Source organism: Baudoinia panamericana (genome assembly GCF_000338955.1).
Source record: "Baudoinia panamericana UAMH 10762 unplaced genomic scaffold BAUCOscaffold_5, whole genome shotgun sequence".
NCBI lineage: Eukaryota > Fungi > Ascomycota > Dothideomycetes > Mycosphaerellales > Teratosphaeriaceae > Baudoinia > Baudoinia panamericana.
In genome coordinates this window covers 1,239,030-1,261,958 of record NW_006911261.1, presented here as the reverse complement: position 1 = coordinate 1,261,958, position 22,929 = coordinate 1,239,030, and the positions used below count along the sequence as shown (strand labels likewise).

At 55.8% G+C, this 22,929-nt stretch overlaps 13 protein-coding genes across 13 annotated transcripts; 5 read left to right on the top strand and 8 right to left on the bottom strand.

The window, feature by feature from the left end:
* Positions 1-157: 157 nt before the first annotated feature.
* Positions 158-3,259, top strand: BAUCODRAFT_40759 (uncharacterized protein; the record flags this gene model as incomplete). The annotated part of the gene is made up of 2 exons (XM_007677139.1): positions 158-1,819; positions 1,982-3,259. Coding segments are annotated over 2 exons (2,940 nt in total), but the record flags the coding sequence as incomplete, so codon positions are not given.
* A 191-nt stretch (positions 3,260-3,450) lies between these two features.
* Positions 3,451-3,894, bottom strand: BAUCODRAFT_147585 (uncharacterized protein; the record flags this gene model as incomplete). Its single annotated transcript, XM_007677668.1, has 1 exon — positions 3,451-3,894. One exon carries the CDS (start codon positions 3,892-3,894, stop codon positions 3,451-3,453), a length of 444 nt encoding a protein of 147 aa, XP_007675858.1.
* Positions 3,895-4,065: 171 nt separating this feature from the next.
* On the bottom strand, positions 4,066-4,880 carry BAUCODRAFT_33231 (uncharacterized protein). The gene is made up of 3 exons (XM_007677087.1): positions 4,826-4,880; positions 4,431-4,748; positions 4,066-4,364 (listed from the first exon to the last, which is right to left on the bottom strand). Exons 1-3 carry the CDS (start codon positions 4,826-4,828, stop codon positions 4,224-4,226), a joined length of 462 nt encoding a protein of 153 aa, XP_007675277.1. The 5' UTR covers positions 4,829-4,880; the 3' UTR covers positions 4,066-4,223.
* A 182-nt stretch (positions 4,881-5,062) lies between these two features.
* Positions 5,063-6,619, bottom strand: BAUCODRAFT_454651 (uncharacterized protein). The gene is made up of 2 exons (XM_007677667.1): positions 6,106-6,619; positions 5,063-6,050 (listed from the first exon to the last, which is right to left on the bottom strand). Exons 1-2 carry the CDS (start codon positions 6,209-6,211, stop codon positions 5,398-5,400), a joined length of 759 nt encoding a protein of 252 aa, XP_007675857.1. The 5' UTR covers positions 6,212-6,619; the 3' UTR covers positions 5,063-5,397.
* Positions 6,620-7,027: 408 nt separating this feature from the next.
* Positions 7,028-7,865, bottom strand: BAUCODRAFT_23790 (uncharacterized protein; the record flags this gene model as incomplete). The annotated part of the gene is made up of 4 exons (XM_007676951.1): positions 7,028-7,084; positions 7,143-7,291; positions 7,345-7,462; positions 7,491-7,865. The coding sequence occupies 4 exons, from the start codon at positions 7,863-7,865 to the stop codon at positions 7,028-7,030; spliced, it is 699 nt and encodes a 232-aa protein (XP_007675141.1).
* Positions 7,866-8,451: 586 nt separating this feature from the next.
* BAUCODRAFT_454427 (uncharacterized protein) lies at positions 8,452-9,298 on the top strand. Its single transcript, XM_007677666.1, has 3 exons — positions 8,452-8,662; positions 8,720-8,898; positions 8,964-9,298. The coding sequence occupies exons 1-3, from the start codon at positions 8,621-8,623 to the stop codon at positions 9,199-9,201; spliced, it is 459 nt and encodes a 152-aa protein (XP_007675856.1). The 5' UTR covers positions 8,452-8,620; the 3' UTR covers positions 9,202-9,298.
* A 127-nt stretch (positions 9,299-9,425) lies between these two features.
* BAUCODRAFT_121953 (uncharacterized protein) lies at positions 9,426-12,074 on the bottom strand (the record flags this gene model as incomplete). The annotated part of the gene is made up of 4 exons (XM_007677665.1): positions 9,426-10,121; positions 10,187-10,459; positions 10,533-10,966; positions 11,042-12,074. The coding sequence occupies 4 exons, from the start codon at positions 12,072-12,074 to the stop codon at positions 9,426-9,428; spliced, it is 2,436 nt and encodes an 811-aa protein (XP_007675855.1).
* A 193-nt stretch (positions 12,075-12,267) lies between these two features.
* BAUCODRAFT_156168 (uncharacterized protein) lies at positions 12,268-13,380 on the bottom strand (the record flags this gene model as incomplete). The annotated part of the gene is made up of 2 exons (XM_007677664.1): positions 12,268-13,276; positions 13,327-13,380. 2 exons carry the CDS (start codon positions 13,378-13,380, stop codon positions 12,407-12,409), a joined length of 924 nt encoding a protein of 307 aa, XP_007675854.1. The 3' UTR covers positions 12,268-12,406.
* A 306-nt stretch (positions 13,381-13,686) lies between these two features.
* BAUCODRAFT_68051 (uncharacterized protein) lies at positions 13,687-14,748 on the top strand (the record flags this gene model as incomplete). Its single annotated transcript, XM_007677208.1, has 3 exons — positions 13,687-13,879; positions 13,937-14,018; positions 14,085-14,748. 3 exons carry the CDS (start codon positions 13,687-13,689, stop codon positions 14,746-14,748), a joined length of 939 nt encoding a protein of 312 aa, XP_007675398.1.
* A 68-nt stretch (positions 14,749-14,816) lies between these two features.
* On the bottom strand, positions 14,817-15,706 carry BAUCODRAFT_68456 (uncharacterized protein; the record flags this gene model as incomplete). Its single annotated transcript, XM_007677245.1, has 2 exons — positions 14,817-15,203; positions 15,410-15,706. The coding sequence occupies 2 exons, from the start codon at positions 15,704-15,706 to the stop codon at positions 14,817-14,819; spliced, it is 684 nt and encodes a 227-aa protein (XP_007675435.1).
* A 191-nt stretch (positions 15,707-15,897) lies between these two features.
* On the top strand, positions 15,898-17,740 carry BAUCODRAFT_147577 (uncharacterized protein; the record flags this gene model as incomplete). Its single annotated transcript, XM_007677663.1, has 4 exons — positions 15,898-16,041; positions 16,105-16,250; positions 16,304-16,881; positions 16,935-17,740. 4 exons carry the CDS (start codon positions 15,898-15,900, stop codon positions 17,738-17,740), a joined length of 1,674 nt encoding a protein of 557 aa, XP_007675853.1.
* A 1,200-nt stretch (positions 17,741-18,940) lies between these two features.
* BAUCODRAFT_68294 (uncharacterized protein) lies at positions 18,941-20,032 on the bottom strand (the record flags this gene model as incomplete). Its single annotated transcript, XM_007677233.1, has 2 exons — positions 18,941-19,435; positions 19,520-20,032. Coding segments are annotated over 2 exons (1,008 nt in total), but the record flags the coding sequence as incomplete, so codon positions are not given.
* Positions 20,033-21,538: 1,506 nt separating this feature from the next.
* BAUCODRAFT_147575 (uncharacterized protein) lies at positions 21,539-22,916 on the top strand (the record flags this gene model as incomplete). The annotated part of the gene is made up of 2 exons (XM_007677662.1): positions 21,539-21,669; positions 21,749-22,916. The coding sequence occupies 2 exons, from the start codon at positions 21,539-21,541 to the stop codon at positions 22,914-22,916; spliced, it is 1,299 nt and encodes a 432-aa protein (XP_007675852.1).
* Between the last annotated feature and the right edge of the window lie 13 nt (positions 22,917-22,929).

Sequence of the window (22,929 nt, the reverse complement as noted above, 5' to 3'; positions counted from 1 at the left end):
CAGAGGAGTTTCGGAACGGACAGACCTCTGCGAGAGTCATGCAGAGCCCGGGATATTGCCACAATAGGACGTGGATGCCGCCTTGAGCGCCTTCGACAATAGCACACAAGCTTAAGGCTTATCTTCGACCATCTCCACTGCCCTTACTATGTCTCGCATACTGCCATTGACGCGAGATGCAATCGCCCAAGTGCACTCTTCGAAGCACCTCACTAACCTACAGGACGTAATTTTCGGCCTTCTGGAGAACAGTCTGGATGCACGAGCTAGCAAGGTCGAAATCAGTGTCGATTTCCACCGCGGTGATTGCACAGTCGAAGATAATGGAGTCGGCATTCCACCAGTCGAATTCGGCGAGGATGGCGCGCTTGGGAAGATGTACCATACTTTTAAGTGTGCCGTACCAGTACACGACGAACTCCACGGCACGAACGGTGTCTTCCTGGCTTCGTTAGCGGCGCTCTCGTTGTTGTCTATCACCTCAAGGCACAAGGCAACCAATGAGCATGTGGCGCTAACTATGTATCGTGGCAAGACCGTCGGTCGCCGGATCCCTGCGCCTCTTAGTCATGGTGTATCTGCATCCCAGGGAACGCGTGTTGATGTTCGAGACCTTTTCGGAAACATGCCTGTCCGTGTGAAACAGCGTGCCTTGTCCACAGCCGATAATGCCGACGACGAGCGGGCGTGGAATGCCCTGAAACAAGGACTGGCCGCTTTGCTGCTAGCATTGTCACGACCTTGTTGGGTCAAGATACAAGACTCTCAGCATGCGTCCAGAACCGTGACGCTGGCTGGCAGTCATCCTGCGGCGTCCACTGCGCTGACAGAAAGGAGTCTGAACAGGATGAGTAGCAGACCTTCAAAGTCTGACGTACGAGACCTTCTGCCAATTCTGCTGCAAGCGGGTCTGGCGCCGGTGGAAACTCGTTGGAAATGGGTCGCAATATCAGCGTTAGCGGAGGGCGTATCTGTGAAGGGCGTCATCAACCTAGATCCTGTGCCCACAAAGCAGTGTCAGTTCATCAGCGTTGGTGTCAATCCCTGCTCAAGTGAGAGTGGTCATAATGAGCTCTACGATGCTGTTAATAAAGCGTTTGCCAGTAGCAGCTTCGGGACGCTAGACGACAACCAGGAACCAGATGAGGCAGAAAAGGAACGGCGTAAGCGCGACCGCCGCTATAAGTCCGATGGCTACACACAGAAACAGCTCCGTACCAAGAAGGGCGTTGATCGCTGGCCGATGTTCATATTGCAAATCAAGCTGCGAAGTAACGAGCGTACCCACAGCATTCGAAAGCAAGAGACTGCCGGCCAGCTGGCGTCAATGATTGCTTTAGTGGAGGCGACAGTCAACCAATGGCTCTCCACGCATAATCTGAAGCCCGCAGAGCCCCGAAAGCGAAAGAATGAAAGCCAAGACAAGCCTGCTGCGACTTCAAGTCTGCGGGCGCTTCCATCGTCCAGTTACAAGGAGACTAGGCGAATCGTTGGGGAGAACTTGACAATGCCAGTGCTACAGCGTACTGGCACTGCCAGCAGCGTGACTTCTTTGAAGAGACCCAAGACGCTCAATGCTCTAGAGGAGCTGGTTTTGCGCAGACGCAATGTCCTTGCATGTGGTCCGAGCAACCACTTCAACAGCCTGAGTCGCATTAAGAGCGGAGAGCGTGCCTTCTACACTCGGCTTTGGGAATCAAGGAAGCCTGGCACGGCGCCTGCTGCACCAATACGACAAAAGGATCTGCCAAGTTATAGTACGGCCACTTTACAGTTGCACCCCTTCACCGTCCCAGTGGTGGAAGCTGGGCTGCTGGGCGTGCTACCAGTTCGGAAGCGTCTAGGCATGCCCGAAGCCGATCTAGAGCAACTCAAGCCATCCCCTTCCGGCGATATTCTGTCAAGCGACAACTTCGGTAGTGTTGATGACGCAACCTTGTTGGCTGCGGAGGGTGCTGTAGCAGTGCCGAGCCGCGAAGAGATTGGAATGGCGAACCGTTTGCAAGTTCAGCCCGAGTCGCTAGCTGAGGTTCAGCAAGCAGCGGATCCATCTGTGGAGTGGATTGACCCAGTAACAAAGCAGCATTTCATGGTGAATACACGCACGGGGGCTGTGCTACCGGTAAGCGTCAATCTAGGAGAAGATATGACTGTTAACGATCATGGCGACGATACGCCGCAAAGTAGGCATAGAGCGGCCATTGACACATCACTCTCCGGAGCCGGTCGGCCACTCAGCCTCGCTCGTCGAGGCGGAGATTCTGCGTCTGAAACTGGGGCAAACTGGCTACCAAGCTTTCTAAAGGTCTGGGACAACCCAGTGTTCTGCCATCCGTACGAGGAAGCCATTCCAACAGCAGCCTTCAATGGGCCTGGTGCCGAAGCTGTTGATGCGAACAATCAGCGGTGTGTGGATCAATGCCATACGCAATATTTCTCGGAGGCGGGTACTCGCAGGACGAAGCACTTGTCGAAAGCTGCGCTACAGCAAGCTCGCGTAATACGGCAAGTTGATGACAAGTTCATACTCTGTTGCATGCCCGCTACAGAGAGCGGTGGGGACCGGCAGACGGTCATACTGGTCGACCAACACGCGGCTTCCGAACGAGTCATGCTTGAAGGCTTGCTGAAAGAACTCTGCACGCCAATCGACCCGAGTACTCCCGCTGCTGGCTGCACCACTAGCTTGGGCTGCCGCGCAGGCGTTTTGAGTGTGCTGCTCGATAAACCGCAGCACTTCCAGCTGTCGGAAAGGGAGGCTGAGCTGTTCACCAAATATGCTCAGCACTTTGCGGCATGGGGCATACTGTACGATCTCTCTGCCTACACTCGGACTGCTACCGCTTCCCAGGTCAGGGAGTCGGCCCCCGAGCATAGGCTCAGTGTTCGAGCCTTGCCACCGGGCATCTCCGAGCGTTGTACGCTCTTCCCAAACCTGCTGATAGAGCTGCTTCGGTCGGAAGTGTGGCACTTAGCACAGTCCTCCGCCCGACCGCGCAGGACTGCATCTCTGCTCACAGGAGACGGGCCTGACCGCCACAAGAAGGACCCTCACACTTGGCTACAACGCATCGGCTCCTGCCCCAAAGGTATGATTGACATGCTGAACTCGCGAGCGTGCCGGTCAGCAATTATGTTCAATGATGTGCTTCCCGTGCCCCGATGCGAGGCGCTTCTTGCGGACCTGAGCGCTTGTGCATTCCCGTTTATGTGTGCTCATGGACGGGTGAGCATGGTTCCCGTAGTAGAGCTTGGCGGAGAAGGCGACGGTCTTGGAGCCCTTGGCAGTGTTGCAGGGTTCACACGCAGAGGAGAGATCGAGTCGGTGACTTTCAGCAGTGCATTCAGCCGTTGGAAGTTCGCAGATAGGGCCATAAATCCTCGAGGCTCTGGTTGAGCCGTCAGACTCGCCCCTGTTCGCCTTTCCCCTGTGCTTAGATGCTCCTCTCATCATGCCGTGCGAGCTAGTCTGTCCTCGCACCTCGAAATCCACCTTGCCACACTCTCTGCCGTCTTCGTATCGATCTCACATCGTTGCTTCACACGCGTGCAAAGCTCAAGCACGCCGGTGTACTCCCGATCATAGTACATCTCGCCTACTGCGTAGCCTAGCAACTGGAGATCCTTCTTGCTCAGTCTTGTGCGCTGAGCAGTATCGTGACCAACGCCATCTCCATTGGTCATGCTAGAAGCTGCCAGAGTGGGCACGGCAAGAATCAGCTTCTGGTAGTTGTTGCCGTGATCGACCTTTGCATGATAGCTGGCTTTCTGGGCCTGAAAGTCCGCCTCGCTTTGGTATGTCCGAGGCACGCTTTGTACATCGCCCGCAGCTGTTTCTGCGTAGTTGTCGGCATCTATCTCGATACTGAGGAGCCCGTCTGCTGTCTCCGCCATGGCTACAGGTTCAATTGCAGACTCTGGATTGCACGGGGAGCGGGAACCGTGTCGTGTTTTACCAGAAGTAGATACTCATTTATCACGCCGCGGAACTCAATTCACTCGGATCTGAAAGACTACGTTGACCTTCTGTGGATATGCTGCAATTGGACTATCGATACACTACAACAACTCCGTTCGCGTCCCGCTGTGCCGCAAGTCCATCCCGTAGCTAGGCAGACTGCAAAGAGCCGCGTTCAGTACTCACTTTCCTACTGGCTTCGCAGTTCGACTTCTTTGCGTCGCAACTGTCGCTGCTGCCATCATCGACTGCCCCAAGCACAGACTTAAACGACGTTGAGCGCGTTCACACGGGTGCCCCACCATGTAAGGAACATGGACAGGCCGACAGTCTCGAAGACACGTGCGAGCGCGCCGACGGCGACGGTGTCAAGTGGGCGCTTCTCGGTGAAGATCTGGGCGATGAACTATATCTGAAGTTAGGATACCGCCGCAATATTGCCGAGGTAGAGTTGGGGGGCACGGGTACTTACGGAAGGAGCGGAGCTGGCAAGGAAGATCAAACCACCCATGTAGGCAGCGCCCTTGTAGCTCATCGTGCCGGTTGCATTGAGCAGCGCACCGACGCCATAGGACTGGATGCTGGAACCGACGAGCGAGGTACCCCAAGCGGCGGCTGCGGAAGCGGCCTCCTTGGACTTGAAGAACTCCTCCTTGGTGTTGGCGGACTGAGCCTGGCGGTAAGTCTCACCGAAGACCGGGCCGAGGATGGCGAGGGAGGCGACGTGGTTGAAGACGGTGCCGAGGGCGACGGCGGACGGCTTGACCGGGGGAAGGTAGTGGAGGGTGGCCTATCAAGGGGAGCAGAGGTCAGGTGATGTCCGAAATGTGGCAGTCATGGACTGTGGCTATGTATATTCATGCTTACCATTCTGATAATGTGTTGTGGTTGTTGTGGTGGAGAGTTTGATGTGTTGGAGTTGTTAGGTGTTGGTTTTGGTAACTGTTTACTCCAGAGAGAAACAGAAAGGATGGTTGGCTTTGAAGCGCAAGGAAGCCACGCTTCTGACGTACGCTGGCGTCATTTGGGGAGCTTGGGCCACTTAAAGCCACTTTCTTGTCACGAGACAAAACTTGAAGCCACATTTCGGGTTCGAGCGACCATCTTCGCCGATTCCCGGAGACGTGTCGATACGCATAGTGCGCAATCTACCTAACGAGGTGCCCGCCATACATCCACTCACAGCACGACTTCGAGCGCTGTTGCGGAATGTCTCGACGTCTACGGTATTGTACCACCCCCTCGCGGTCCAGAAGCAGCGGCACGTAGCTCCCGAAGTCTAAAGTATGAACACCTGACTACTCTGTGTTCTCTCATCAATGCCCGATTGGATGGTCTTTCGATTGGAACGTTGACGACAATGGTACGCCTTCCAGCATGGCCAACGACCAGGCTCTGTTCCGCAGGCGCAAGCATTAAGCGCCCGGCACACATGAACCCTATGCATCTGATTCACGAGCGACGCCTTGCTTCTCGGGCTTCCAGCTCTCGTCCTCTCGACTGGCCACCATCTCATGCACTTCCACCTTCCCATCAATGATCTCCTTACCGTTCAGCAAGTCGTTCTCGTCTGCTCTCCTACCCGCTTCTTCCTCATTTGCCGCAATCCCGCTGGCGACGTGCCGCTTCACCAACCTCTGCCGAGCGATGTCCATGTCAACGTCAACAAACCACAGCTCGTCCATCAACTCTGCAGCTTCTCTCCACTCTGGCGCACCTGTGCCTAATGAAAGGTAGTTTCCCTCAAGGATCAAGATTCGCGCTGTGGAAGCAATGGGAATATCGTCCGCAACTGGATCCTTGACTGCATGGTCGAAGCTGGGTGCGTAGATCGTCCGTGTCTCTGCGCAGATTGGCTGACGGAGCTTCTTGACGAGCTCCAAGAATGCCGGGGCGTCGAATGTGTATGCCGCTCCCCGTCGTGCATGCGCTGTCGTCGGGTCGGGCATCGCTGACAGCTGCGCGCGGGTGAGATGGTAGCCGTCCATGGGTAGAAACGTAGCAATGGAAAGCTGTGACTGCAACGCAGGCTGCTCTTTGTGCCAACGCTCATTGAGCCTTTGGGCCACTGTCGCTGCAAGGGTCGTCTTGCCTATACCCATGGTCAGCATATGTGCACCCGACGTGGACTTTGCTGCTTCTCTTACCTGACCCAGGTATGCCACTGATTGCTACCATGACCCGCTTGCTCTTTGGGGTTTCTTGAAATTTGGTCCATAACTTGTTCACGAGCCTCTCCACTTGCTCGTCCATCTTCGCCGTTTCGTACTTCGAGCGGTCTGTATAACTGATCGCATCTGCTCCATGGTTGTTGTGGATAGTCCTCGCTAGGCTGAGCGTGCAGCGATAAGAGGGCAGATCCCCGCCCTTCTTTGGCTTTTAGCTAAGGCGCCGGAGCTGGGTTGGCGGGGACCCACATGGTTGTACCCGTTGTTTCGGACGAAGCCAGCAACACCATCTCAACGCTACGCCATCAATAACTGCGGCTCGGCATTAGTTCGTCGTAGCATCCCGAGCTCCACATATTGCACAAGCTCTCTTGCAGTATCATGCAACAGCCATGGCTTTCGTCGCCGAGGCTCAGATCTCTAACCAACCGGACAACTACGAGTCGACTACCCTGTCGTACTGCCTGCTCATTCCAAGCACGGCCTTAACAAGCCTGGTCAACGCAACCAAGCAATTGCTTGCTCGGGTGCTCCAAAGTAGATAATGCAGCATACGGTGTTTCACGGGCCCGCAGAGTGACCGTCCAGCGTTCCCACTGTCTAGCTCGCAATATAATCTCGTCTGCTCCAATATCATGGTTCAAAGCGTCCGGTACAACTCAAAGTACTTACTACTGCACGACAGTTGGCCTTAACTTCGTCAAAAAAGACGCCTCTGACAAGCCATCTCGAAGGGGCTATCATCCGTCCCTCGAAGCTTATACAGCTGTGTAAGGAAGACTCGTCCTAGCAGTTATTCTCCTCTAAAACACTCCTTGAAGCGCACTGTGATGTGAACGTTAGAGGCCCCAAAGCAAGCTTTCTGTTCCCGCCCGAGTGCAGCTCGCAAATAAGACTACGCTCACAGCAAGTCTTCAATGCCCTTATCCATGTCGTCTACAAGCAATTGCAGCATCCCCTGAGCCAGTCAGTTAGCGGCAGTAACTCCCGTTCCACTGTTAAGAAAGAACACTCACCTCGGGCATGATCGGCTTCCCATCTGCACCCTTGACGTACTTGAAGGGCATGCTCACGCTCTCACTCGGCACTTTGCTTCCATCAGCGTTGGTGGCGGCAGGCAGTTCGATGTCGGGTCGATCGATGAATGAAATCTCCTCCAACCGCTCTGGGATCGCGATCAGCATCGGTTGACCGTGTCAGAGAAATTTGTACGCTTACTCCGTTCTTGCACAACAATCCTCGTGACTCTCGCAGCGGTATCCGTAGTCATCTGTTCGGGCCCTAACCGACGGCCTGGAAAGCCTTTGCTTCGGAGCTCGCTGGTGCGATCTTCATACTGTTACTGGCTACTCAAATATGCTCACAGTCACTACGAGAATCGCTGTACCTCTGGGTGGATCATCGCCAAGAATGCCACCGAACAGAAAAGCGTCGAAAAGGTCACCATCCTCGGGACTGATGTCTTTCTCCGCCTTTGGGTCGAGCAGACAGACCTTCGCTCGAGCTTCACTCGTGGCGTAGATGCTCTCTACACTCTGTTGTTGCAAAGATTCTGACGGTAAGTCAAGGTGCTGCCGGACGGCGTCGGCATCAGCGAGGCCAGATAAGATAAACTTGCAGTTGGTGGCGTGGCATTCTCGGTAAATGCATTTGTACTCCAGCGCCTGCCATGCTTCGAGCTCGGGGTCCAGGTGCTCGATTATGAAGGTGTGATGCTTTGTCGGAGGTTTAGTAGCCATGGTGCCATTACTTTACTATCCAGCCCTATGCGCCAAAACTTTTAGCCTCCACTGAGCTAGGTTTCGCGCCAGTGGTGAGACTGCGGGGTTGATCGACGAGCCATTGCTTCAGATCTACAGTGAAGAAGCAATGATCAATGGCCGAGCTTGTGTTGTTAACGAGCATTGCCATTGTCCAATGGTAAAAAAAAGCTTGACCATAGCTACGTCCGTCATTGATGTGGACATCTACGCCGTGTGCAACGTCGAGACGAACCCAACCAGTGCCGGCAGACAATGTGGAAGGCACGACACGGGCCGAAGCCCGAGACAACCTTGTTCGAACTGCAGCTTCCTGGTCCCGCAATGCAGGCGAATAATGTTGCTTCACTACCTTATTCACTCCTGATCGTCACAGTCACGAGCTCTCCGCATTGACCATTTGGCTTCTGTACAACACGCGATCAACCGCCTCCTCGAGCTTGATACTCCGTACAATCTTGCCTGTTCCACCCACGCGACCCTGCACATTGAACATTGGGCCACGACAACGAGTAGCAGCAATTGCATCGTACGCGAGAAGATAAGCAAGGTCAATCATCGGGAGCCTCTCAAAGAACACTTCAAGATCACCGGCGACATTCGGGGCGCACAGAGAACGAGGTGCTGTGTCAGACTCGATTGCTAGCTTCGCTGCCACGGCAGGCCAGACTGGCCGGCAACAGCCACGATCCGTACCTGACCTCACCTCGCGAAGCAAACAACGTAACGGCAAGATGGCGTTGAACCCGCATCAGAAGAACAAGGTCGACATAAGCGTACGTCAGCGCTACGGCCATTGTCCGTCCCTTAATGAACTAACCCGCTTTGCGCAGAAACTCAGCGATGAAGAAGCCAAGCTCTTCCGCTTGTACGGCAAGCTTCCTAATAAGAAGGACCTGTTGCAGAACAAGCTCAAAGAGCGGAAGTACTTTGACAGCGGCGACTATGCCATGAGCAAAGCCGGCAAGGCCGATGCTGGTCTGGTGGGTGGTTTGGGTCGCGAGCATCCTTCGTAGGCCTCCCTTCTCGTTCTGTACAACCCCACATAGCGTACTGACATGGTGTGTATGTGTACAGACCAGAAACCATCCCACACCTCGCCTCTCAGCAATCGCAGAACTCCAATTCGGGTGCTTCAGCCAACAATGGACCCACATTGCATCCTACCCAAAGCCAGGGTCAATCTGGAAGCCCGGTAAAGGAGCCTTCGGTACTGCAGAGAGGAATGAGTGTTGATGAGCAGGACAACGCGGAAGACATTGCGGCGCAAGTAGGGAAGGCTGTCGAGGACAAGACGCTGCCCATGCGACAATGAGTGCGCGCATCTCACCCCTATAACCTACTGACCTCAAGAGTGGGTGCAAAGGCCATTGTACGCTTTCTGTAACGGCTGAAGGACGTCACCATAAAGGTTCGAACTGATGTGAAGCTTGCTCTGTGACGGCAAAACGCGGCGAGGGGTGTTACGAGGTTCAAACCATGGCGTGGCCGACGTAGACACATGCGGATATGTATCTGATGACGACCAATCAATCGAATCTACGTGCTTTTACCCTTCTTCGCGAGCAAGTTAAGCGCACTGCCCGCGAGTATAAACCCGCACTGGTCGGGCGACAAGTTGCACTTAACTGGCACCCTCACTTCCTCGCCGCTCCCCTGCTTCTTCACAACAAGACTGACCTCACCCTTACCACCACGCTGTAGCACATCGTACAAGCCCTCCGTCCTGACCTCATCGCACCCCGCCAAGCGATCGTAGTCCGCTTCGTCCGCAAAAGTCAACGGAACAACCCCCTGCTTTTTCAAATTCGTCTCATGAATTCGCGCAAAGCTCTTCGCCAGCACAATGCGGCAGCCGAGATACCGTGGCTGCAGCGCCGCGTGCTCCCGCGCAGACCCTTCGCCGTAGTTGTGCTCGGCAACAACGATCCAAGGCTGAGATTCGCTCTTCCATTTCTTCGCCAAGTCCGGAATGGTGTGGCTGCTGCCGTCGAAGTCGGTCACTGTGTTAACTGCCTCCGTGTCGGCGCTGATGGCGCCGATGAGCGTGTTCTCGGAGATGTTGGGTAAGTGGCCCTTGTACTTGAGCCAGGGCCCGGCGGCGGAGATGGTGTCGGTGGTACACTGGCCTTTTACTTTCACCAGTACTCGTAAGCCGGTCAGGTCTTCGCGTGGGAAGGGCTCGAAGGGCTCGAGGACGGCAAGACGGTCCGATTCTGGGTCGATGGCTACTTCCTACAGATTGATGGTCAGCTATATCACGACACACCGCGAGCGCATCTGCAAACAGCTCTGCTTACCACGGAGGAGTCTGCGACGGGTGGTGTTGGCTGGAAGTGCGGGTTTCCAACCGCAAAGCCGGCGCTAGGAAGGTCTGTGCCCGCTGGAGGCGCGAAGCGGAAAGACTGGCCATTCGGAAGTGGGATGGTGTCAGTCATTGGGTTGAAATCCGTCCGCCCTGCATACGACATGGCGGTGACGAGCTCCGGAGACGCCAGGAAGTTCATTGTCTGGCGGTTGCCGTCGTTGCGGCCGGGAAAGTTGCGGTTGTAGCTGGTGAAGATGGCGTTGGCCTACATGATTACGGTGAGACGGTCAGCTAGTCTTTAGACAAATGCGACCAGGTCTGCCGATCGCTGGACGTACCTCGCCTTTGTTCACGCCGTCGGTACGGCTCCACTGGCCAATACACGGACCACATGCATTCGCCAGCACCATGCCACCGGCAGTTTCGAAAGACTGCATAAGCCCGTCGCGATCAACGGTAGCCCTGATTTGTTCAGAACCCGGAGTAATGAAGAAGTCTGCTTTGGGCTTGAGGCCAGCTTCGGAGGCTTGTCTGACCAGCGACTCGCATCGCGTCATGTCGGCGTAGGAGCTGTTGGTGCAAGATCCGATGAGGCCGGCACCGAACGTCTCTGGCCATGCATTCGCTTCCACGGTTGCCTTGAAGGCTGATAACGGCGTGCTTAGATCAGGTGTGAAAGGTCCGTTGATATGAGGTTCCAGTTCGCTGAGGTTGATGACGACCTCGTCATCGTACTGCGCTCCGGCGTCTGCGGCCAATAGATTCTGCGGGCCTACAGGTGGGTTGGGTAGGGAGGTCAGCTATGTCTCGGACTATCGCAATCGAATTTCCACATCGCTCTGCTTACCAGATGCTATCCTAAGCGCTTGTTCAGCGATCGAACTTCGGTGTGTGGCTTGCAGGTATGGAACATGCGAAGATGGGGTGAAGGGGAAGATAGACGTCGTGGCGCCAATTTCGGCTCCCATATTACACACCGTAGCCATACCGGTGCAGCTCAAACTCTCCACGCCAGGGCCATGATACTCAATAATGTATCCCGTGCCTCCGCGGACAGTGAGTTTTCCAGCCAGAGCAAGAATGACATCTTTGGGAGACACCCAGCCGCTCAGCTTGCCTTCCAACCGCACGCCTCGGATCTTGGGCGCTTTCAGCTCCCACGGCGCATCTACAAGCGCATCGACGGCATCTGCCCCGCCGACACCGATTGCGATAGCACCAAGACCTCCTGCATTCGGCGTGTGGCTGTCAGTGCCCAACATCATCAGCCCGGGAGCGGCGTAGTTCTCCAATACAGCCTGATGGATGATGCCCGCCCCGGGTGGCCAGAATTCGATGCCATACTTCTTCGCCGCGCTTTCTAAGAAGTCGTATACCTCCTTGTTGCCCGCAATGCTGTTTGGCAGGTCGACATCCGCGCCCTTCTCGCCAACAATCATATGGTCGCAGTGGATGCTAGCGGGTACGGCAGTCGTTGGCAAGCCACAACTCATGAACTGTAGCAACGCCATCTGCGCGCTCGCATCTTGCATCGCAACCCGGTCGGGCTTGAGCTTGAGCGTTGCTCTGCCGCGGATGGATGCGCCATTGTCCGTTCCGCCGAGCAGTGACTCTTCAGGGTTGTCCAAGTGGGAAAAGAGGATCTTCTCAGCTAATGTCAACTTGCGATTGGGTAGAAGGCGGCGCACTTCTTCGAGTCGCTTGAGAAGTTTGGGATATGGAGGTGTTCGTGCCTCGACATTGCTGGCCACCGGCGACACTGAATCGGTTGCAGTTGCGAATGCTCGTCCGAGCGGTAGAAGCTGGCGCACGCTGGTTGGCAGAGCGAGAAGTCCACGAATCGGCAGCGAAGCGATCGCCGACCTTCTCGTCGCCAGCATCACTGTCGATGTGGCCTATGTCCAGCTCAGAGACTGAAATGTAGAGACCTCGACAAGCTCAAAAAAAAGCCTCGAGATCTGGACACTGCGGAGGTATTCCGCTTTGCCAGACCGAGCGGACCAGAGCAGTATATCATTCGAATAGGATGACAGCAGATCGGAATCACAGATGCATGGAAAGCGGTGCAATGGTAGCGGATCGAAAAGTGAACGGCTCCATGACATATAGCAGTTACTAAGAGGCGAATTGAGGGACTACGATCTGCACCAAACCAAGTCAAAATGTAGACACGGGTTGTTCAGCACAGTATCGTCCATCTGAAAACCTGTATCTACCCCCTCCTCTCTCTTCGACGAGTAGGTGCTGCTGCTCCTGCTGCACCAGCATCCACCGGTTCCATCACTATCCGCTGATCCGCATACGGAGCACCTTGCGCTCCTCCCATAGCCGTCTCAGCGCCCCATCTCGCCTTGAACATGCCACTATCCACCATCTTCAACACCTCCTCTTCCTTCCTCATCAAACTCCTCTTGCCACCAACCAGATCGAGCTGTGCACCCAGCTTCTCACTGATCCGCTCAGCCTCCGCGTCCATATCTTTAGCCACCTCCAGTCCGCCGTGCTCCCACACGTTAGCCTTCAGCCCGACACCGTAGTACCTTCTCTTCTGAAGATAGGCGAGCCAGGCAGCCACTGTCTCTGGGTGTCCGTCGTAGATTTCAATATGTCTCCGCACCGTGATCCGCTCGAAGTTCTCCTGCGATTTCTTGAAGATGAAGTTGGAGCGCGGCACAGTCCACCGCTCTACTATTCGGGGCAATGGCACCGGTCCTCGCGCGGGCAGCTTCAGATAGTACGCTGCACGCACTGCGAAGTCCGCGAAAACTTCCAGGTTTCGGACACTGTACGAGCGAATCTGGAGATCACACGTCTTGACCTTGTGTGTGAATTTGTGTCGTAACGGCTCGAGGTACGTTGCTTGTACCGCCCGAGGAAGGCGGATGTTCAGCAATTCCTGCTCGGCTTGCGCAGAGTTTATGGAGGCTTGCGGTACGCCTGCTGCGCTTTGGGCTCGACTTGGATCCGCTGACACCGCATCCGTGCTCTCTTGCCGACTTTGAGTACTTGGGGTGAACCTGCTAATGGCGGGCCGCTGTCGTATGCCACGGACCTGGCACACTGAAGATGTGCTAGGGGACAGCTGCGGAGGTGAGCCGACGTACGTGATGGCAGTATGTATTTGCTACGTACTCTGATGCGCTTCGTCAGGTTACAGAGAGACTGTGCGTAGGTTGGAGTCGCCATTGTCGCACCCATAGTGTTGTATAGAAAGATGCGACTCGTCTTGACACTCCATTCATATTGCGGAGCAATCACACTTCCCCGGAGGTGCCACAGCACAAGCCACATTCAGTGCCTCACACAGACAATCACGCACCCAACTGCACCTGCTACTCACTCAAACAATAAACACGGAGTGACGACCTTATATCAGACGCCTCAATATCCCCGTACCACTGCCCAGGCATGTTACAAGTCCTCCATCACTTCTCGAACATCTATCACTCCCTATCTCACATCCACTCCACCCTAGGCGACGCGCACGAAGAAATGGCTACATCCTCTTTCCATCGGGCAACAGAGACCGTCGAGTACCTACGATTACGCCTGCCCGCACATCTGGCCAAACCACGTGTCGCAATAGTATGCGGCTCAGGTTTGGGCGGATTGGCAGAGACGATCAGCAGCACCGAGCGAATAGAGTGGGCTTATAGAGATGTGCCTAACTTTCCGCAATCAACAGGTAGGTGTATGATATCGGACGCTAGCAGTTTTGATAAATACTGAGGTTCTGTGACAGTACCCGGCCACGAAGGTAAACTTATCTTCAGCACAATGACCGATCGAAAAGTGCCAGTCGTGCTTTTAGTAGGAAGAGCGCAGTCAGTCCACCTTAGCATAGATAGCCTTCCCAATCCATGTCCATCCGCTCATTTCTCTTCTCCTAGTTTCTACGAAGGCCACAGCATGGAGCTCGTGACCTTTGCCACGCGAGTCTGCAAAGTTCTCGGCGTGGAAACCATGCTCCTGACCAATGCTGCCGGAGGCCTGAACCCGGAGTACCAGGTCGGCGACATTGTGTGCTTGAACGATCACCTCAATCTGTCCGGCCTAGTTGGCTTTCACCCATTGCGTGGACCGAACGACGATGAGTTCGGCACACGGTTTCCGGCTCTCAGCGATGCGTATGACATCTCCCTCCGACAACTTGCGCATCGCTCGTGGCAAAACCTGAGGGAGCAGTCGCCAAGCCAAAGAAAGATGCACGAGGGAGTGTATGCCTTCGTCGCCGGGCCTACGTACGAAACGCGCGCAGAGTGTCGCATGCTGAGGCAGCTGGGTGCTGATGTCGTAGGCATGTCGACGGTGCCGGAGATTATTGTGGCCAGACATTGTGGGATGCGGGTGCTGGCATTCAGTCTAGTGACGAACAATGCTGTGCTGGAGCCAGCCGTCCGTGCGGATGATCCGCAGTTAGAGGGACTCTCTTCTGCGGCGCTGATCGAGCACCTGAGCCGCGGCCGTGCCAATCATGAGGAGGTGCTAAAGGCTGGTCGGCTAGCGGCACTGGACATGCAAGGTCTGGTTCTGCGAATAGTGTCTGAGATGTAATGCCTCTCACCAAGTTGGTGCACGATGACATGCAACCGAGCAATAGAAGAGGTAGCCGGAATATGCGTTCATCCTCCCTTCTTGACGCCACCCTTCCTCTGCGCCTTGAGTGCTTTGTAGAACGCTGTCTTGCCGCTCGTTTTCTTGCCCTGCAGCTCACCATACTTCTTCTTGAAACGTCCTGTCTCCTGCTCGCCAGCCAGCACCTCTTCGACGAAGGTACGCTTCCGCTTCTTGTTTTCGATCCTGCCGCCAAAGAAATCGGTCGGACCTTCCATGATCGTGCCGACCTGGCTGTATTCGGGAGCTTGCATCTTGCCGCCTTCCTTCCTGTAGTGGCGGTGCGGGTCAAGCACGTTACGCATTTTGAGTAGTTGTAGATCGCGCTTCAGTTCCGGGGTGAGGTTGGTGCGCGGGAGATCGAACCATGATGCGCCGGCAGTGGCCTTTTGCTTCTACGCACTGTCAGTCTCTGCGCACGCGCTGAAACCACAGAGGAGTAGGAGAGAATGGTGCAAGTCAGAGTAACTATGATTATGTATTGTGCTCTCAGGGTGCGGAAAGGCAAGCCAAGACGGCGCCCGGACTCCGCTCAAGGAAGAAATGGGATTATTTTCCTCATGTTGCAGTAATTCCACCATAAAAGCGCGGGTAGATTTACCTGCAGGGCTGCTTTCTTCGCCACGACTGGATCCTCGACCTTGCGGGCACCGTTCGCCCGTTTGCGCTGCTTCTCGTCCAGCAACTTCTTCGCATCGACTGAAGTCACATCGCCTTTTGTCAACAAGTAAGGCTCGTCCAGCTTGCCTGCGTCGAGTTTCGGGAACTTGTACTTCGGCTTTTCGTCTTTCGCTTCCGGAACTAGCTGTGCCTTCCGCTGGAGGCGAGCTGTGGCTCGCGCGAGCAGCTCTTGCATCTGTCCAGCGCTCATATCGTCGTCCAGTTGGGCCGTATCCATCTTAAGCGGTGCCGTCGTGTTCATGCAAGCTTTTTCAGTCCGCGGTATATGGTTGAAGGTTTTAGAGAAGAATATCATGCATACCTTATTCTAAGGTGCGGAACCAGTCCGCTCAGAACCGCCGACAGCCGACACCATCTTGGAATCACCATCCGTTCTACTACCTACGTCTGACCACACACCGAACAACAATGAAGCAGCGCGTCACGCTACTGCATCCTGAGTACACATATATTGATGGCAGTGGATTGAATGCTACGCACGGCAGAGAATTGGTCGGCAAGCCAGCACTTGAGAAGCGCGTCACTGCCAGCTTGAGCGAATTGCCTCCTGAAGTAGGACATCGACCACATTGCTTATAGAGTGTCTGCAGAACGTAGGTTGATGGTAGGTGGCAGTTACGCAACCTCCCCTTATGGTCCAACACGCACGAGCTGCATATCCGATGGGTTTCTTCGGAATACCATGAGCCCCCTACAACCTTTGCTTCTCGTTTACCATCTGGACTTCATGTCTTCTTCACACCTAGTGCGAGGAACGAGAGGTGAGCCGACCTGCCTGCATCTTTTGGTAGCAATCACTCACAGCCGTCCTCAGCTACAATCCTTGCCTTCTCCTGACTTATCTGTTTGACCGTGACATGCGATGTTCTTCTCCCGCAGAGTCATTCAGTCGACCGCCTATACTCTCAGAGCGGTTCTCAGCGTCTTCAGCGTACCAGTTCTACCAGCCACTACCGCGCATTTTCCGATTCCAGTTATCTATGGGTTTATTCTTCTGCACGAGTGCCGAAAACAGCACCAGCAATGTCAGCCGCGACGCATCCTCCGAACACAATCGGACTGTTTCGGACTTAAGCCGGGAGAGCACGAACACCTCTGCTGGATATGTGCACGAGAATCTATCCGCCAGGCACAAATGCATGGAACATGCTGTGAGCCTGGCGTACGCCAGCTACCTTGATATCGATTACGACGCCATCAGCGGTTCAGTTACAGCGACGGCATTCTGGAGCTCTGAACTTGCACGCCCTGCAGTCGAGCGTGGGAGCAGGGTCTTAGTCAGTGATAGTGATAGTTTGGAGCTTGGCCTCTTCGTGCCGGAGAAGGCTGAGGAAGCTGAGGAGCTCAAGATTGGAGGGTATGTGATTATGGTGGAGGAGGACGAGGAGCCAAGTATGACACGAACCTCCTTGGTCCACCGCAGGGCGCTGACATGAGCCACTCAGGTCCCGTCCTCTTCTCATTCCCCTCGCGGCACCACCCTCTACCATCTTCATCCCCAGCAACATTCGTAGCCAGCTTCCTGCAACCCACCGGCCTGCATCCAAACCTCGAACTCACACTTCCACGCCAGCATCTACTACCACCAAAAGACGACGGCTCGTGCGCTCTGCACGTCTACCTGACCCTCCCCTCCGCACTGTTCCTAGACCGCTACCAACTCTCCGATCCCGCATATCTCGCCTCACAAAACCTCATCGCTCTACGCAGTCTAAGCGGAGAGCAAGACCTCGAGGCCCCAGACTGGGTCATCAAGCGCTGGGGCAGCGCAGCACTGATCGAGCTTGCCCACCCGGCCAACATCTCCAGCGACCAGCGGAATGCAAATTGGACCGTCACGATACCGACTCACCTCCGCTATCTTCGACCCCAGCCGAACGATACCACGCCCGGTTACACAACCCTCGATATCCCGTGGCCGATCATGTTCTGGGCTTGCGAGGCCACGGAGGGACTGAAGATGCACACTAACCCTTTCGACCGAGTGAATCTGGGGTATGACGGCTTATTCGGGCCGAAGACTATGTTCTACCATATCCCTCCTTCTACGTCACGCGGTCAGGTTCTGGTTGAAAAGCTTACGGTGCCGGTTTTGGAGCCGTCGTGGGCGGGGATTGTGCAGTGGGGTACTCTGTTTGCTTTGCTCGGCGGGTTTCTCTGGGTTTGCTGGGGTTTGGCTAAGGCTGCTGGGGTCGGCGAGCTGTGGACGGGTCGTAGTAGTGGAAGGGACGAGCACGATAAGAAGCAGTAAGTGTAGCTGTATCATGTGGATACATCCTGGTGGCAGGAACGCCGTGGTTTTCCGCTTTGGGAAGGCACAAAGACTTTGCGTAGCTGCAAGTGCCCGCGTTACCGCGAACGAGTTTGACGGCTAGTTGAAAGCACTTTGCCGAACTTTGTACAATGCGCGCACCAGCCTCGTGCGGCTGTCATGGGGTATCCTGAAGTACAACTACAATAACCTCCCCACATCATCCTCCTCCTAAGCATTCACAGATCAAGTCCATTACATCACAACGCACTTCTCCTCCGCACTGGCAACCCCAGGCGCACCAGCCACACCACCCTGTCTCCCGGGGCCAGGACTATGCGGCACGCCGGTCCCCGCATAAGCTCCGGGCATCGCACCACCCGTCACCATCTGACTCTGCCGCCTCTGCAAGCGAGGCTGTTGACTCCGTCGCCTCTCCATCCCCTGCCCGTACGGACCCGGTCCCGCCGAAGCAGGTCCATTCGCGCTGTTTACGCTCGTGGAACTCTGCTGCGCGTATGCGGATTGCTGCCGCCTCAACGCATCATACGCGTTCAGAGGGTTGCCTTGCATCGCCTGCGCGGTGGAGCCGGCGGGTCGGTACGGTCGGTCGCTGGCGGATTGTTCGTACGTGGGTGGCGCGTCTGGGTCGTTGTTCGCGTCGGCCCTGTTGACGCCTTGACGGCCGGCTGGTGCGCGGTTGCTGCGGCGGGGTGGGATGGGTGGACGAGGCGCGCCAGCACCGCCGCTGTCGCCGCTGCCGCCTCCTCCCCCCCCTCCTTCGGCGCTTTCACTAGAGAGGAAGCGCTCGCTGAGTTCCTGTTCACGACGTCGGCGCTGTTCGGCTTGCCGGTGTTGATCGTCTTCCTCTTCTTGCAATTGTAGGGCGAGCGCGAGGTCGTGGTCTTCTTGCTCGCTTGCTGAGCGTTGATGTTCTGGCGGAACTCGCAAATCCGGCTCTCCGTCTTCTACGGCAGACGTTCGCTGGGCTTGTGGCCGTGGGCCTGGGAGAGGCGGTGGGATCCCGTGCTCACGGCCTGCAGTACCGTTCGCCATCCGCGACGGACCAGACTGCAAATGAGGCTGCTGGCCTTGCTTTTGGTGTCGTCTTTGCACCGTCTGCCATCCGTCTTCACCACCTGCGCTATTGCCTTGGTTTAGGCGCTCATTGCCAATATTCGAGCCGTGACTGACGACCCTGAAGTCGCCACTGAACAGCTCACTCGCCGCGCCAGACACATCAACAAGGCTTTCCCAAACTATCTCGTCATGTGTACTGTATCCTGCATCAGTCACCAAAGTCATAAGTGCGCCGTGTTTCGGCTCCTTATATAGCGTGCTGAAGTGGTCATTCCGGAACAAGATAGCAATCTGTCCTGGTCTCAAGCTCGCCGATATGCATTCCAACCCGTAATCGGTCAGCTGTGTCGGCCAAGTCGTCAGAAAGCTCTTGATGATCTGTATGTCCTGCAGCACCTGCTGCTCCTCGCCACTCAACCCCTCCTCTCTCAGCTTGTCCTCAAGCTCGGGCTCCAGAAATTGTATATTCTGCGCATCCTCAAAAGTTTGGGCCGAGCGTTCGAACGCAGCATAGGCCGGTGTGTCCTTAGGCGCAGTCCAACCGTGTATGAGAGGGATGTTGAAGGTGCTGTACAGGCGCATCTCGTTGGTTTCCTGGAAACAGCCTGCTTTCGTCTGCGCTCTATCCACGGGATGCAAGTGGGCCTTGTCCGGCGGTGCGAGATCAAGCGATCCGCGTTGTGGGATCGCGGGCGTTACGAACCGCGGGTTGACGTTCATCCCCGTGTGGAGCGCAAGTAAAAAAGCATAAAGTTCTCCGACGTCTGGCAGAGCCTCGGCGGTGTCGCCACGCCGACCTGACATCAGTTCGTCGAACACCGCATCAAGCAGCAGACCCAGGCTAACTTGTTCTCTCGTTCGTAGCGTTTCTATTAGAGCTGTGTCGAGATTCTGTGGTGTGCTAAGCACTAACGCATTGACGAGGGCGAGCAGCGGACACGGTCCATTCGCATTTTGCATCAGTATGGGTGAGCTTCGCATGGCGGACTTGACGCGCGGCTCTGAGCTGTATGACGCGTCGTACCAGTTGATGTGCTTTATCGGATAGTGTTCGCTTCTTTGTCGTTTCGCTTTTGCGCTGGGTGTTTCCGGGACGGACTCGGTCGACCGAGCGGAAGGTATGTTTGTTGCTATAGGCGATAGTCGCGACGGCGAAGACAGCTGCGCAGCTTTGAGTGGCACAGTAGGTAGTTCGGGCTCCACGTGATCCATCAGGGACGTGGAAGCGGCAGCTTTTGGGGGCGGTCCAGGAGGTGGCGCATAGTGGTGGTGCTGTTGTTGTACGACAGATTGTGGCAGTGGCCCTGGGGGCGGAGCATCATGCTGCTCGTACGGCTGCAAAGGTGCTTTAGGTGGTGGCCCTGGCGGTGGAGGAGAGGCTTCGTTCGAAGGCGTCCGCCATGGATTGTTCGAGTGAAATCTTTGGGTATCAGGTTGACTCGGCCCAACACCGGGAGGTAGTGGCGCCTGGTCTTGTCTAGGCACTGCCAGTATTTCAGCAGTCTCAAATGGCTTGACCTGCGGTCTTTGCTTCTCGGAAGGAGGTTGCTGTTCGCCGAGAGTAAGCTCGCCGAGCTCTTCACCTGGCGTTTTCGGAGATGTAGACAGCTCTATAGGAGGCGCGGGAGGCGCGTTGGTAGGCGGCGCAAGCGTTTTGCCTTGTTGCCATGGGTTTTGACTCGTTTCCGGCGCGGAGCCACTCTGCTGCCGGTAGGGCTTGCTGGCATTGGCACGATCTAATTGCGTGCCGGAACCGGCCGGAACCGGTGTTGCCCATGGGTTTGCCTGCGCCTCATCCTCGTAGTCCAGCTCTTCCTGCGACTTACGCTGTTGCAAGGGTGCCGCTGGCCCGGGCTTCAGTATCGCCGGCAACTGCTCTTCATGCGCCGCGTTTCCGCCATGACGTTGTGGAGTACTTTGTGGACTCTTGCTGATACCTAGCGGTCTCGGAACATCCACAGCTTCTTCAGGTGTATCTTCCGCCTCGGCCTCATCGCCAGAGTCATCCCACGTGCCGTGCGAGCTGACGTCCGAGTCTCGTCGTGGGCGCTGCCGTGCCTCGTCCATGTCAATCAGATCGAATGCTGGGCTCGACGCCAGGTTGGGGGAGTAGACACTGTTCATCGAGTGAATCGTTTTCGTTCGATCCAGTTCAGGCACCCTCGGCGACTGCCCGCCAAAGGTTGGCGTCGTTGGATATGGAGGGTTTGGGCTGGCATTCTTTGTATCGGTTGAAGCAGGAGTTGTAGACAGGCGAGGAGCCAGTGGCTTCCGCGTGACCATTGCGCCGGTGTGAGTCTCCTCTGCGTATGTCGGCGTTCTATATTCACTTGCTCTCGCTCTCGTGCCTTCCAAAGGCGATCCGTGGGGAGTTTGGTAGGTAAGTCGCCGAGGCTAGTGGCGCATAACGAGTAGACACTATACAGTCAAGTCACTTGTTTGATCTACAAGCTACTAGCAGGATGGGCACAAAGTAGAGAAGATGGAAGGTGGACGACGTCAAGCTTCCGCCTTGAATTGCGCGTACATCCACGCCGCCTCGCCGCGGACTGGACTGGACGCACATGAAAGCGGGCAGCTGCGTGGCGCCACACTAACGACCATCACTGTGGCTGTGCTCGGCAGAATATTCCGACGGCCACTCGCACCTCGATCTCTCACCACTGCAGTGCATCAGCGAGTCTTGATTTTGGTTCAATCCATGTCCAGCTGAGGGTGATGGCTGAGCATAAGCTGCGAATACTGCTCGTGGGCAACGGTGGGCGGGAGCATGCTCTCGCCTGGAAGCTCGCGCAAAGTCCTCGTGTGGATTGTATTCATGTCGTGCCGGGTAATGGCGGCACTGCTGGGTAGGTAGACTTCCAGGTAGGAGGTTCGCTCTCCCGTACCGTATCCGTCATCCATATCTTGTACTGAGTCAATCACCAGAGTCCCAAATTGTATCAACGTTCCGTCTGTGTCGCAAGAAGACTTTGCTGCGCTTGTGAAATATGCGCAGGCGAACAAGCTCAACTTCCTAATACCAGGCCCTGAAGCACCGCTCGTGGCAGGCATTACAGACTACTTCGCCCAGCATGCTCCCCAGATGCAGGTTTTCGGCCCGTCACAAGCAGCAGCGCAGATGGAAGGCTCGAAAACGTTTTCCAAGGATTTCATGAAACGCCACAGCATCCCGACCGCACGATATGAGAACTTCACCGGCTACGATGCTGCGAGACAGTACCTTGACAAAGTTGATTACGACGTAGTAATCAAAGCGGACGGCCTCGCGGCAGGCAAAGGCGTCATCATTCCGACCACGCAGCAAGAAGCGCACGATGCTCTAAAGTCCATCATGTCCGACAAGGAGTTCGGCTCGGCGGGCAACAAGGTCGTCATCGAGGAGTACCTCGAAGGCGACGAGATCAGCATTCTTTCTCTCTCCGACGGCGAAACGATCCTCTCCTTACCGCCCGCGCAAGACCACAAGCGCATTGGAGACGGCGACACCGGACCCAACACCGGCGGCATGGGCACGTACGCACCCACCCCGCTCGTCACGAAAGAGCAACTCGACGAGATAGACCGTACCGTACTCAAACCGACCATCGACGGCATGCGAAAGGAAGGCATGAACTTCTGCGGCTGCCTCTTCACCGGCCTCATGATGACGAAGAATGGCCCGCGGGTGTTGGAGTACAATGTCCGTTTCGGCGACCCAGAGTCCCAATCGTGCCTGCCCCTCCTGCATTCCGATCTGGCGGAGTTGATGCAAGCCTGCTGTGACGGCACGCTGTCGACGAAGAAACTTGACATCGCGCCACTTTCGGCTTGCACGGTCGTGGTCGCTGCTGCCGGCTACCCGGGGAAGTATCCGAAGGGCACGCCGATGAGGGTACAGCAGCCGCGGGAGGAAGAAGGCATGTATATCTTCCATGCTGGCACAGCACTTGATCAGGATGGTCAGCTTAAGACGAACGGCGGCAGGGTCATTGCGGCGACGGCGACGGGCAGTACTTTGCGTGAGGCGGTCGACAAAGCCTACAACGGCGTTGCTCTGATCGATTTTGAAGACATGCAATACCGCAGAGACATCGCTGCAAGAGCGCTACGGTAGATTATAGCAAAGG